The sequence below is a fragment of the Meleagris gallopavo genome, chromosome 19, assembly GCF_000146605.3.
Source record: "Meleagris gallopavo isolate NT-WF06-2002-E0010 breed Aviagen turkey brand Nicholas breeding stock chromosome 19, Turkey_5.1, whole genome shotgun sequence".
In the NCBI taxonomy this organism is placed as follows: Eukaryota; Metazoa; Chordata; class Aves; order Galliformes; family Phasianidae; genus Meleagris; species Meleagris gallopavo.
Window position 1 is genome coordinate 4,416,247 of NC_015029.2, and position 14,247 is coordinate 4,430,493.

At 39.0% G+C, this 14,247-nt stretch overlaps 1 protein-coding gene across 7 annotated transcripts in view; it reads right to left on the reverse strand.

Annotated features, from left to right (window-relative positions):
* CDK5RAP2 (CDK5 regulatory subunit associated protein 2) overlaps positions 1-14,247 on the reverse strand; it is a 73,022-nt gene that overhangs the window by 33,148 nt on the left and 25,627 nt on the right. For 6 of the 7 annotated variants that reach the window (XM_031556170.1, XM_031556168.1, XM_003211223.4 and 3 more), the window contains 6 exons: positions 10,482-10,579; positions 7,746-7,876; positions 6,075-6,190; positions 4,446-4,574; positions 640-735; positions 199-246 (listed from right to left, as the gene is read on the reverse strand). In XM_031556170.1, coding sequence (XP_031412030.1) covers positions 199-246; positions 640-735; positions 4,446-4,574; positions 6,075-6,190; positions 7,746-7,876; positions 10,482-10,579 — 618 coding nt within the window. The remainder of the gene's footprint in view (positions 1-198; positions 247-639; positions 736-4,445; positions 4,575-6,074; positions 6,191-7,745; positions 7,877-10,481; positions 10,580-14,247) is intronic. The other variant, XM_031556169.1, reaches the window with a different exon arrangement.

Sequence of the window (14,247 nt, forward strand, 5' to 3'; positions counted from 1 at the left end):
AACTGCCAGCTTCCTGCATGGAGACTTTGTTTCTACATGGGTCCTCTCCAGTAATTCAGCATTCCTTAAAGTCAATGGGAGTCTTTTGTATCAACTACATGAGTATATACACCTGTACACGCAGCTTTGTGGGTAGGCATCACCAGTGAGCACTAAAATGCTTAAGAGGCAGGAGAATCTTTACAACACAATATTTACCTGCTTATCCACCCCAGAAGGACAATCCATGGCTTCACGAAGGCGTATCTAGTCAACAGAGAAACACAGAAATTACATACAACAGAATGTCACTGTGCTTCAACACAACCACTCAAAATGTGTCACTCTGTGTCATATTTTAGCATGTCACCATTTTCAAACTATTAGAAATGTCCAGCAATTTACACTTTATGACCTTCTGAGGTTCCTTTTTTCTTGAATTATTTTAAGATACCATGATGCTTTGGAATGATCAGAGGACAGCGGATTCCAGAAGCTTGTGTCAAGTACACAAATGTCTCTAGCAAGTTACCATGACATCCAGTGTTCCAACCCAGAAGGATCTCAAATACTTCTCATCAATGATGGCAGCAGACAAACCTCACATCATTTGAACTATGGACTTTTTAAGGAGAAACACAGTGCAGTGCTGAGTCCTACCTGACTGTCCCTCTCATAAAACTGACTGTTCTGCATCTTCCTGTCATTGTCACCATCTTCAGTCTGCTTCACCTGCTCTTCTGTTATTTCAAGAAACTACACAAAGTATGGAATGATGTGAAAATGTAGCACAAAAAAATACTGTGATATGAAACATGCATAAATAAGTCAGTGACATGTCTTAAAAGAAAACAAAAAAAGCCTGTAATACAAAGTAACAAACACCAAATTAGATTTCTTCAACAAGATCAAAGAAAATTAATATAAAACCCAGGAATTATTCATATTACAGTGAAACCTTATTTTATACATTACTTCATTTTTATTTAACCCTCTCCCCTCAAATATTACAATAACAAATGAGCATCTTTTAGTCTCTCCGGACAAAAGACCTCATTTTCAGCCATGTTCCCACTGTGCCTGTTTTATTTTCCCACTGCCAGAATTCACGTTTAGTTGCTGCACCATTAGGGCCTTTCTCCAGCACCCAAGAAGCAGAGCTTCTTCTTGCACATGCAGCTTTCTAAAGAGAGTTACAACAGTTACATCTGCTTTGTCTAGCCTAAATTTGCCAGTTTGCAGCAAATGGTTTTAAATTTACCTGTGATGAGGCCCTTGGAGCTGCACAGCGTAAGCAAGCTCTGGTCTTTTTTACTTTTTTTGCTGATATATAACTAAGTACTTAGTAATGCAGAAAAGTGAAAATAATTCATTTACATCCCTGGCTACATTCCTGTAGGTCACAGAGTAAACTGGTACTTTCTGGGGGGAGTTCTTGACTGCACTGTGGAATGAATTTGGCAAAATTTAGTATTTTAGGAACATTTTGGAACAAAGGTTCCCAAACTGTAGCAGAGCTGAGCCAGAGAGCAGCTCCAACCCTTCCCAGCTGGGAAGAATGAGCAGCAGAGCACCAGAGGAGAAGCACAGCACAGAGCCTCTGAATCACTGTAGACAGCATCCAAACAGCTCCATTTAAAGAAATCTGAGCTAGAATTTCAACCAGACTGGACATTTATATCATTTTGTTTATAGCATCTTTTTTCGATCTAATAGAAAAAGATGGTTATTTAAGATCTTTGCTGCTAGAACCTCATTAAAAATAGGGAACATGAGTGATGGTAAATACCAACGATGCTGTGCCTGGGAGTCTAAACCACAGGCAGGATACAGCATTGGCACAGCAGATTCAGACTTGCATTGGATTCCATTTTTTACCCTTCAAGCACTATGCCAATAACAGCACTGCTGTGTTTAGCAGTCATGGGGAGCTAAAGAAAAATTAACCTGAGACAAGAAAAAGCAGTAAATTAAGAGTATAGGTACAGAGACTCAGATGACACATTGAAAGGAAAGAAACTGGAGCCTTGTGGTTGTGGATGTGATATTTATAGTTTCGATGGATACAAAGTGTGGAGCTGAAACTTGGGACACAAAAAGAAAAACCTGCTTCCCTGGTATCACATGCTGCAAAGTCTTGGCTCTCAGCACATCCATCCAACTGCAGACAAACAGGATTCTGCAGGGAGTGTTATTTTTGCCTCCTATGAACATTGGGAATTGGACGCATGCGTGGGTTTGTTGTTTTTATTTTTAATTGAGCACAAATTTGCACATAAATGTATATGGGAAATAAATGAGAAAAGCTTTTTTTTTTTTATCTTCTGATCTCTAGCACTATAATCAGCTCTAATGGTTTTAAGTAACTGGATGGTGCAGTCTATTAATATATTTGCCTTTTACTATAAGAAATCTATATTCAAAATTAACTTCTGAATCACGTTTCAATTATCTTGGTATTTTCACTTAAAACTTGGTTTTCCAGGACAACACAAAGTAAAGGCAATCTGAAAACCAGAGCAAGACAGACAGAGCTCTGATAGACAGCAAGAACACACATTTAAAAAGACAGCTCTTAATTGCAATCGTAGAAAATCAAAACTCCAACCACATTCACTGTCATAAAACAGTGACAAATTTTAGTCTTCCATGTAGGGTTTGATGACCTGAATCTACACATTTGTGTATTAAAATTCAACTTATTAGCACATAGGACTTATCCACCTAATGCATCTACCTCTCCTGACTCAATATTTTCTAGTATAGGAGTTTCCCAGGCCAGTACTGGGCTAAATAAGCAGTGCTGCTCAGCACAGAACTCTTATGTCAGACCAACAGGTTACAGCACACCACAACAAGGAATCGCTGCAGTTTAAGCCTGGTCCTACGTCTGAGATGCCGAAAGGAAACTTTCCGTGCTCCAAGGAACATAATCTAATGCTCAACAAAATATTAGAAGCAAATCAACGGCTTAAGGGCAGAAAAAAAAAAAGTCTGCTAAAAATAAGCAGCCTGTTTAAAGTATTTCCTTGGGGACTGAAAACCTTTTCCTAAATGAACCACTGATATGCTTGGTTTGTAAAGATCCCTGGAGCCCTGAAGGCTGAAATCACTGAGGCTGCTTCTCTCAGAGAAAGCAGATGTTCAGAGGACAGTACGCAAACAACCTTTTCCTGTTCTCCTCACTCCCTTCCAAACACGAGGCCAAGAAACGGAGCACCAGGCCCCTGGGAGATGCCCTGCAGAGACCCCAGGATGCACATTTATCTGATCTGTGCTCTGGCTTTCGGAAGGAAAAGAAAGATGGGTTCATTTTAAGAACCCGAGAAGGGTGCGTGCTCCCGTTCCTGTCCCAATTCCTCTTTAGCATCATCTCAGCACTACCTGCCAACAAATCTTTGCCCAAAATACACACAAGAAATGGAACGTGGTCTCTCTGACAACAGTTATTAACGTGCAAAATGCGCTGTTGTCACAATCCCTAACCTGGAAACAAGATAGCCCTTTATTGCCAAGGCTGATGAAATAGTACCTTTTAAACTAAAAGCATTTAATCGCAGCTCCTCTAACTTTTGAGCTCTCCAGCACTGTCACCATACTGACACGCAATCAGATTTTACCAAATTTTACATTCCTATGTCTGCTACAAGAATTTTGAGGGCTTCTATTTCACAGGTTTCACTCTTTGCCATCCTGCATCTAATTTCACGTGGGCAGCTTCCTAAGTAGCCTCACATGTTCCACCCATGCCGAGGGAAACGCACGATCACGATATCCTGTCACGATAATGACACAAATTCCTTCGGTCTGAGCCATGGCATCGGTGGGGGTGCAGCACCCTCTGCAGGATGGCACTGCAAATGACCAGGGAGACTCACCTACAGAAAGCAAAAGCACTCTGAAATGGATTGCCCACAAGCTTTTCAGTGCAGAACCATTACAACAACCTGAAAATTCATTATTTTAATTACATTCACCACACTCCTAAAGGTTGTTCTGTAATTTAAGCATATTTTCGATTAAAATGTGTTTCAAGTAAAGGTAATAAAAGTATGTCTTAAAACTGAAAAACCAAGAATATTTTGTGATTTCTGATGGCACCAGTGGAATTTGTGCCTTGTACTGAGACAATCGTGACAGGACATTGCTTACTTTATAAAGCAAAATTAACTCTTTCTTCCTCTTCTAAATGAGGAAACCAACAGATGGCAGACCCAATAAACGTTTTAACATATATGTTGTTTCTTTAAAAACTCCTAAAAACATCACTGAACTCTTGCTGAATTGAGATTGTGAGGTCTTGTGCTAACCTCTTAAATTTATTTCCATCGTTAATTTAAGTTACTATAAGGAATTAACGACCTAAAGTCCCCAGGTTTTATGGCCATTCTGCACTTATGTAAACGATTCCACAAGGTACACTAGAGGTGAGACTCAGATTCACTGCTTTAACACTGAAAACCTACCTCACTCTGGTTTAATATCTTCACTGCCTCCTTCCCTTGAGAATCTGTTGTGAAGAATCCAAGCTGTTTCATCTTAAGTTCTTGATTAATTAACTGCAGGTCCTTAACCATCAAGAGAAGATCAGTAACCTAAACAACCAAAGGAAGAACAAGCAAAACTGATGGCATCAATGCTAGTATGAAAGCAAACTATAATATATACATCTCTATGGAAATCTAAACTGCAAAGTTGGAATGTCTGGGCTTCTGTAACTGCTCATAAGGCAATCTCCCTATGTAAGGAAAACGTGATAATGTATTTGTAAGTTGGTGTTCAAGAAATCTTAACTTGGAAGACTCTAGTTTCCAGCTAAGATGAAGCACCAAACTTCATTATTCAGCAACAGAAAGAAACTCAAGAGCACCTCACAACAACAGACTGATTTATGAAGAAACTTTTTGATGCAAGGGAAGCCAGCACTACATAGAAATACTAACACTCAGAAGCAATCTGTTCCTGTACCTCAAACACCCTATAAGACACTACCACTGAGTTATTTCACAGATATAAAATCTGCATCAGAGTGAACAGCCACATTCAAGACTCTTGAATAGACAGTGACACAGACTTGCGTAGTTATATCAAGAAGGCAGCATTTGCAGAAGGTGGTGAAATGTTTTTATTAGAGCAGTTAGTATATTTGTGAAAAGCAGATCAGTATTCACTCATAGAACCTTTTTTTGAGGCAAGAAATGGTTCATCAACATCTTTTGCTAATGCTGTCCCTGAATTTGCCAGAGGGAATATGTTCAGAGATAAAAGTAGTGTTCCTCAGAATGGTTCTGATAGACAATCTGGGGCTTTTTTACTTACACCTGCTCAGTATAAGGCAAGCTTCTTTCCTTCCCATTACCCACCCCCAGATTTTGAACACTTGCCTACAATTCAGCTGCCCATGAGAAATGGAAAGCCTCGCTCATGTTCAATCTCAAACAATTGCATTCAGCACAGTTCCTTATCATAAATTGGTGCACTGCTCAGAGATCAACGCACAGAATGATGAGTTAGAACAGTTTTCTGAACTCCAATACTAATCTATTGCTTGACAACTGTCTGCAAATTTAATTTCTTTGAATTTCAGTTCTACTTATGTAGAATGAAGATAATATTAACCTACCTCAAGGTTCCTTTTTAACATTTCATATTTGTCAAAAAAAATTGTGAAGTCTGTGATGGAGTGTGCTATAGAGAATAAATTACAGACACCACTACCATATTCATGATTAATAAGGGCAGGTGAGATGTGCATTGTAGGATACTTAATACAAAAACTTTTCTTTCCAGTTGGCATACTTCATGATCATTAAAACAGGGCATTGAGTTTGAAACTCGAATCCAGCTGTCTGACTATTTGAAAAGCTTTGCAGCAGCTCACCTACCTTGCAGCTGACTCTCAAGCTCATGTTGTGTAACAAGGAGAAATTGCTCATAAAGGGTGGATAACAAACCACATAGATAAGGACATCAAATCCTTTCAGAACTACCAAGTCATATCTAAATAAAATGCTTCTTCCCGTGAGAGACTCACAAACTACAAATGAATCAGAATTAAGTCATTAAAAGCAGTAAATATTAAAACAAATTAATACCTTTTTCTTAAGTTCTTCAAGAGACAGATGGTCTATCTGTAGGTTTAAATTATCTTGCTCTCCTAAGCAAATACTCATATAAGATGTTTGATCTCCACAGAAAGATAGTGTTTCATCTGTCAAAATAACCAACAACGGAAATTATTTCAGAAACTCTCATTTGTTTGCAGGAAAAGAAAGCATAAAATGCAAAGAGAGGACTTTTCAAATAAGAGCCTACCAGGAAGTCTGGGGGAAGCCTGTTAAAATTGTTTCATTCCCCAAAATAAGCTTTGTGTTCAATTGAACCAATTTTGTCCTTACATTTCTTTGTGTCTCTGACAACCAGACATGCTGTATTTTCTGTGGTTATCAGCAAGAGTTTTGGATGCAATTCCACATTATAATTTGCATATTTAGCATTATATTTAGAAACATTTTTTAGGAAGGATAAGTAAGGCATGAGCAGTTATTCTAGCTGTATTTGTAAGAGTTAGAAGTCTCAAGGCAAAGAGCCAGGTTGGCCAAGGTCACAGAATTCATTTTGCTTTGGGGCCAAAGGAACTGAAAACAAGTGGAATTGAAAATAGTTATTCATTTCCTCTACAACCACATGACTGGTTTGTTATGTTCCAACAAACACCTGTTCATTTACAGCATAGATGACAATTCTTTAATATTATCTCATTAGGTAGCGAGAAAGCATCTCTGAATTTTGACAAAGAGGAGACATCCAAATTCTATTCCCAACTCTGACACTGATCCTACGGAAGCTGAGAGGATCCAATGATTCACAGATGATCACAAAATTTCAGTCTTCTTCCCTAACAGCTTCAGCTACAGCCCCACTGCTTCTGACAGCTGGACCAGGGGTACCCACGGTTCCTTTGGGCTCCTCCTGGCTGCTCATCACCTCTTTATTCTGGAGGCTGGAAACTCTGAAAAAGTAGAATCTCACTTTTGGTCACTTATCAAAGTGGAGAAAAGAATGGAGCCAAAATGGAAACTCTAAGTTGAAAGGCCCAAGTGAACAGGCTTTGTTGTTCTTTAATATATCTCCTAAGAACAAAATAGATCTCTCTGCACATGCAGTGAACTTTTAATATCCATCATACTTAAACCATCTTCAAAGAAGTAAAACCAAACATCTTCAAAGAAGTAAAACCAAACTATATTTAAAAGCTCTAATATTTCTGAATAAACTACAAAAGAATAAAAACTACTGGCTACATTTTTCTTCTCTGGAGGTGTTTCTTGCCTTAGGAGGAGTCTACCAATTTCCTGAGACACAAGCTGTTTAGCAAAATATCATCCAATTACAAAGTTCCAGGGACAGAAAGTGATCCCACGGCCACAGAGCCAGGAATCTGATTTCTGCAGAAAACAGTAAATTCTATGGGTACAAAATTGTAGGCAGCTTGAAATGATCGCTGCAGTAGAATTGCCACAGAATTACTAACATTTGCTGCGGGGAAAGAGAAAAGCTGTCCCTTTATACAGCGTTCTGATTGCTCAAAGATATTCTGTTACAAATCCCCCAAATAATTTTTAGTACAGAAGGCTGAAGTCTTTTTACACCTTTACCTAATTTCAAACGGTTCTCCTCCATCACAGCAAACTGAGTGCAATAAAACCAGTTTTCGTTTGTGCAAGAAGATCAAGAAAAGGGATGGGCTGTACATGCATACAGACCTTGTCTGTTTTTAGCATTCTTAATCTGATCTTCTAAGACCTTCTGGAGATTCCGAGTGGCTAGAATGTCATCTTCGAGCTGTTTCCGTAACATGAAGATCTTGTTTAGTTCTGCCTGCAAGCTATTTAAACTAAGGAAAAAAGGAGAAAACCAGAAGTTAAACAGAAACATTTAGATTTTGATTCGAAGTTAGGCAAGGCAGCATCTTTTACGCCTCCAGGCTTCTGCAAAGACCCCATTTCACAGCAGCCAGCACTGGTTTTCATCGCACAGTTCCATCATTTTGATGTGTAAGAGTTAACTAATCCCTATACAGAAAGGATGTATCAAACCTTTACATCCACATCCTCTTCTTGCTGTTCTGAACTGTTGCTACTTTTAAATCAGCTTAAGCAGATACATTGTGTTGAGCAACTGTGAGGGTGTTTGTTTACTTGAAGGAAAACCAAAACAACCAATCTCAGTGTATTCCATTATATGGTGACCATGGAAACTCTGTTCCCCTGCTACAGGACTCTAATATGCAATCCAATGCTCCCCTAAAAAAATAAGTATTTAAAATAAATAAATAAATAATCACATTTTGTTGAAAATATGATTCGGGCACAACCCAACTATTTTATTTCTTCCATCAGCCAGCAGTCTGCAAAAAGACCTTTCAAGTTTAAATGGTGCCAATTATCTTAACTGGGTATAAATTTCAAAACTTAAAAATGACAATTTGTCAACATGAATTAATTCCTTAAGCAGCTTTTTTTTTTCCTAGCAGAGTCACCAAAGTGCTTACTTTAGCATCAGTCACTGCCCCCTACTTCTCTCCATGTCAGCACATCCAGCTGTCCCTTGCTAGATCATGCCATCACCCTTCAACAGCACCGACAAGACAGCTACAATCAGTCCATAAAAAGACTTAACTACACTAAAAACTGAAATTGTAACAGTATGAAATAAACAGCATTTAATAAAAAATAAGGTGCAACCGAACTCACTGTATGATTTATTTCGACATTAAATTCACTCCAAACCTCAGTACTTTAAGAATTTCCAACCCACAAGATTGAAATGCCTAAGAATTCAGGAATCTTTCAAAACAAAATTCAAATCTGCCTTACAGGAGGCTACACAGGAGCAAACAGTGCATCATACTTGCATGAGGATAACAGCATCTTGCAGAAACACATTAATTAAAAGGCAGCATATATGAAAAGACTCTCGGTCTGTCTTCTGACAAGTGTGCTGTTGTCAGTGTTTCTTGCACATGAACCCACTCCTTTAACTCACGCTCCCTGGCTCGGGAATATCTTTGAAGAGAAAGCTCTCTTAAACGCTCAGCAAAAATTAAGAAGAAAAGCAAACCAAGACATTAGTAGAAGCTAAGTAAGCACATTCTCTCCTCCTCATGAGCTAAAGGTTTTATCAGAATAAGCATCGATTCTCTGCTTGGAGAGACAAGGAATGTCATGGTACTGACATCAGGCAACTTATTTTGAAAACCCCCCATTCAATTTGCACAGTCAGCTACTGTTATAATTTTCCCCATTTGAAAGATATTCTAAGAAAAGATAGCAGCAGGTCTGTTTCTTTGTTGTTGCCATCACTACACAGTGTTGACACAATCACCTTACCCACAGACTGTTTCAACGGTAGGGCACTTTGTGTGAAATACTGAACCAAATGGGCTCCCTCCTTCATTTGGTGATTGCCACAAAAGCCATTGATCTTTTCCTGGAGATAAGAAATAATCTCCATAGTCTGCCTTCTATCACTATTTCTAATGAGAAAGATTCTATTCTCTAAAACAGCTTCTGAGCTGCGGCCAAGCACAGGATGGCATTACTATTAATGTGCCTAATTCAAATTCTAGATCTCATCTACCTTAGTGCTACTCACTTGCTGCTTTCCAAAGTACAGTTCCTATACACTGACTGCGAAATACAAACATGCATTCCCAAAAAGCTGGCAGGTATGAGCCACTGCATTCAGGCAGTAAGAGTGAGGAGCCACCTCCTAAACATCCCCACTACCTAATTAAGATATTTGTAATTATAACAGCAAAAGTACATTTTATTAAACAGTATTTCTTTTACCCGAAGGCAAAGAATATTCCTCATTTCATCATAACATCTCTTCCTCAAACGCCAAGCAATAGCAGAATACAAAGTAGGTTAGAGATTTCTCTCTAAAATGCTGTGCTCTTTGATATTAAAAGGTTGAAAAGCACTACCTCCTGCCGTTTAGAATGCTTCTGAATGCTTGATGTTGAAAGAACGTTATGAAAATTTCATTTACTCTATTTTGTCTAAACATCTCCAAAACCTTACCTGCTTAATTCTCATCAAAATGTTCACTGTGCCACTCTTAAAGTAAGCATTATATTATTATTTGAGAAGGAGTAGACTATGGTAAATCATCCAGCACAGCTGACGGTGATTTGATTTTTCCCCTATATTCCAACACAGGACAAGAACCTCCTCTGAAAACCTATCTGCTTCCTTTGTATGCAAATGGAAATCTAATCCAAAGAGAAATATTTTCAGAAATATCCAGCTCACTGAAATAACATTTCCTTCTTTACAAAAATATTTCTTTTTTAAGAAGACTACAACAGCAAGTTTATCACCTGTTAACAATTAGCTTGCACAAAATACTGCCTACCCAGTTAAGCTGCACCTTTATTCACACCTTCTAACTTTCTTTGAGTTCAGATTGACCATCAAAACAGGAAACGTACTCACCTATCTGATTCCTTAAAGGTCTGCACCAGTGTAGAATAAATATTTTGTTCCTTCTTTAAAGCAAGGATCAGCTTTTCATATTCAGATTCTTTTTTTTCCTAAATTAAAAAAAAGAACAGTTATCTTTAATGCACTTTTTAAGACGGCATGTCTACAACTTCGTGCAGGCATGAAAAGGAGAAAAGAGCAACTCAGAAGTCACTGAACAGGAGTGCCCACCTCAAAAATAGTATGAATCTGGAAATGATTTATGACACTTAAATCTGCTGTTATTACAGGAGGTGAATAGTGGTTTGCTATTTACCTATCATAAGTGAGCTAGCTATCTAAACAACGGTTCAACCCAGCAAGTTGTTATCACAGGGAAGGAAAGGGAAAGGCAAGTAGAAGCCCAAAGACCAAGTGCCCATTTTAGAACATAGTCCTAGCAGTCCTCTCCATTTTCTGGATGAAAGTGCTTTTCTTTGGGGGCCGGGTTTTCTGCAAATTCTGTTCCATTTCTGACTAAAAAGGTCTGCATTGAGCCAGCAAACACAGGATGTACATGCCAGCCTCGTGCTCGTCAAGTCTGAACACTCAAGCTGGGTCACTCCAAGCTGCTTTCTTTACTTGTACAAAAAAAATTGTTTGCCTGCAGCCTTGCTCACAGAAGGTATATTATTACTAGAATAAATCCAGACTCCTGTGCTACTTTCTCAGTAAGCATCCACTGTAAGCTCCGAAGACTTTTTTCAATCCAACAACCACTCAGCCACTTTTTCAGCAGGAAGCAAAAAAATGCAGCTATTTAAAGGAGTATTTGCTTGCACTTATTACATAAAAATACCTAAGATGTCAGCTGGCTCAGAAGAGAAAATAACTGGGATATCTAAAGGAAATGTAGATGTATTAATGTCAGGCACAGTATCTTCTGTCTCTGTTTGAGAAGAAAAGGCCACATTGCTCTCTCACTTTTCCTTCCACCTGAAAATTGAAAGCACAAACAAAAAAAGTGCCACAGCCAGGGGGGAGCGTGCATGGCTCCAGCATGACAAGATAACTCCAGAGGACGGGAATGAAAGGTAATTCTATTTTCTCCACATTACAACCTCAAGACTGGAAACTAAACTCTCAAGAGATACTAAATCATTAGCGAACACATCATTAACAGGGAAGAAATCTACACCCAGGAGTTTCAAGCAGCTGTTATTACTTCAATTGCAGTTCCTAAGCCAGGAAACTGCAACAAAAATTCAGCTACAGTAGAATCTCGTTAATTCACGCTAACGATGCAGAGACTGTTAATTTGAAAACTTCATATTCTGCAAAGTAAACAGCACAAAAGCAAGGACAACTGTTGTTTACTTTTAATTATTTATGCTCGTACTTCGCAGTGCGCTAGCAAACATGTTAAATAATATTTTGCAAATGTAATCAAGTTTTGATCAAATTATTTCCATTGAGTAATCTGCATAACAGATCTCAGTGCTGAAAGAGCAGCTCGTGCCACTTAACCCTGCAGGCTCTTTGAAGAAGTGACCTTGTCTTTGTGTTCATCACGCTCCACCAGCACCATCCCTACCGGTGCCCTAACACACGTTTCAAGGTTCTCGTGCTGTTTGTGCATTAAATATATATTTTTTTTTAATAGGTGAACAGCAAAATATTGAGCTTCACGTCAAGCTTACTGTCAAGGCGAGCAGAGAAGCAGCACACAGCAATGACTTCTGCTGGCTGAGTGCTGAGAAACACAAAGGCAAACGGGCTGAGATGGGTGATCCAGAGTCCATTAATAAAAAATACCTTTTAAAAAGTGTCAAAAAATGAATCTCACAGCCTGAGTTAAGGACTCTTAGCAACGTGCAGGAATCCCAGTCTTGTGAGAATAGGCATTAAGCATCAAGTACTCTGATTGCAATTCAGTTTGGAAGAGGGTTCATCGCTGACAACAACACTGATCAACGACACAAAAGGAAGAAGAAGAGATAAATCTTTCGACTTAATTTAGTTGGTTAACAGTCTGTTAAAAGTTCTACTGAACTCTTCCATATGTCTGATACAAGCCTTGCAATTATTACTGAAAATACTACAGAACCGTACCCTAATTAGAAGGTCTTTCTGAGTAATGTCACTCTGGAGAGTTTAGGACAGGCACATTAGATAACGGCTGTTACCAATTGTTCAGGGGCTGTGACTGCTGCTTAGCAAAGCAGTGCTACACAGAACCTTGCCTCTTTTCTTAGCCTTTTTTCTGAATTCATGAGTTAATTCAGTTCAACATTTGCACCAAAATCTGAGCAACCTCATGTAAACCTCCCAACATTTTTTTCCTCCATTAATGGAGACAAGGGCCGTTTCTAAATTCCAAATGGTACAGATTATAGGCAAATTATTACAAAGTCTAAATTCAATTAGCTAGGTAAAGGTTAGCAAAATTATGAAGAAGCATTCCTGATCATTCAGATTCTTCCCTGGATACTAAGGATGAGAAGATACAGCACGCATATTTTTGGGGTACATCATTACTGTCACTTCTAAATAAAGCGTAGGAGTGAATTATTCCAATCAACTCCCCAAAGGTACACAAACCATACGGCAGCTCCGTAACTTACACAGACCATAATGCTGGGGGAGTTAATGAAACATTAAACCTCTTGACACATGGTGTGAGGGAAAATGTGTTAGAAGAGATAGCTGCAAGACATCCAGGACCATATTGCAGGGGAAGATTTATATTCCCGTGAAAGCAGGCAATCTAATACATTAAAGTCTATATTTAAATCTGAAATACTATTGCTAAGCAGCAGCAGTGGGAAACATCACTTATTTTCATTAAAAGGTTTCTGCAATTGTAAGCAATGAAAGGAAAAAGGGTTGTACCTCTGCAATAAGTAACCTAGTGGCAACGTCACCGGAATGTTTGGTGGCCTCATTGGGGTCACTTCAAAACCTGTGAAGGTCAGGGGATGAACAACAGAGATGAGGCCACAACCTACAGCCCAGCACTGACCCAGCCAGGCAGCCATCAGCACCAGGATTTGATCATTCCTTACGACCTTGCAGAGAACAGGACGTATGGTCTACTGTAAATGAAACAATCACTAATAAGATCAAAATCTTTACAGGCCAGTGAGTCATAGACCTGAAGATGGAAATTACTGAAGCTAAAGACTGCTGCTGACTTTTAGAAGATGTCATCTCAACCACAGAAAATGTCAAAAAGCTGATGGCTCTGAGGAACTCATGGCCCCTCCTGATGATATATATGGCGAGATTACTGGACTATAAACATCTGCAAATATCACTTCATCAGGCTAACTCTGCTAAGATGAAACTGCTGCAATACACACATCCCCATCCCACCAGGAAGCCACAATCAGTGTAACAGTGAAAAGCATCATGGCTGCAGTGTGTGAGCACAAGGATCGTGACAGGAACGATGGCTGATGTCAGCTGTGAGCCAATCTCATCAGACCAGAAGCTGAACTGCTTCCCAGTTTATGCATTCACAACAGCCATTGGAAGAGGCTGAAAACAACAACTACAAAGCACTGATAACTGTTTAACAGACACTTGTATTAAAAAAATCACTTTCCATCTCCCTGATGACTTGGCAACAACACTGCATCAGTTTTACCAGTTAAGACACATCCACAGAGCTGCACCAATTCTGGTTCTCAGGGCACCCAGCCACTGCAGCACTGGCTACATCAACGACTTCATGCTTTGACTACAACTTCACCAACTGCAGTAAATCAGACATCACAACTGCACACACAGTATTCTT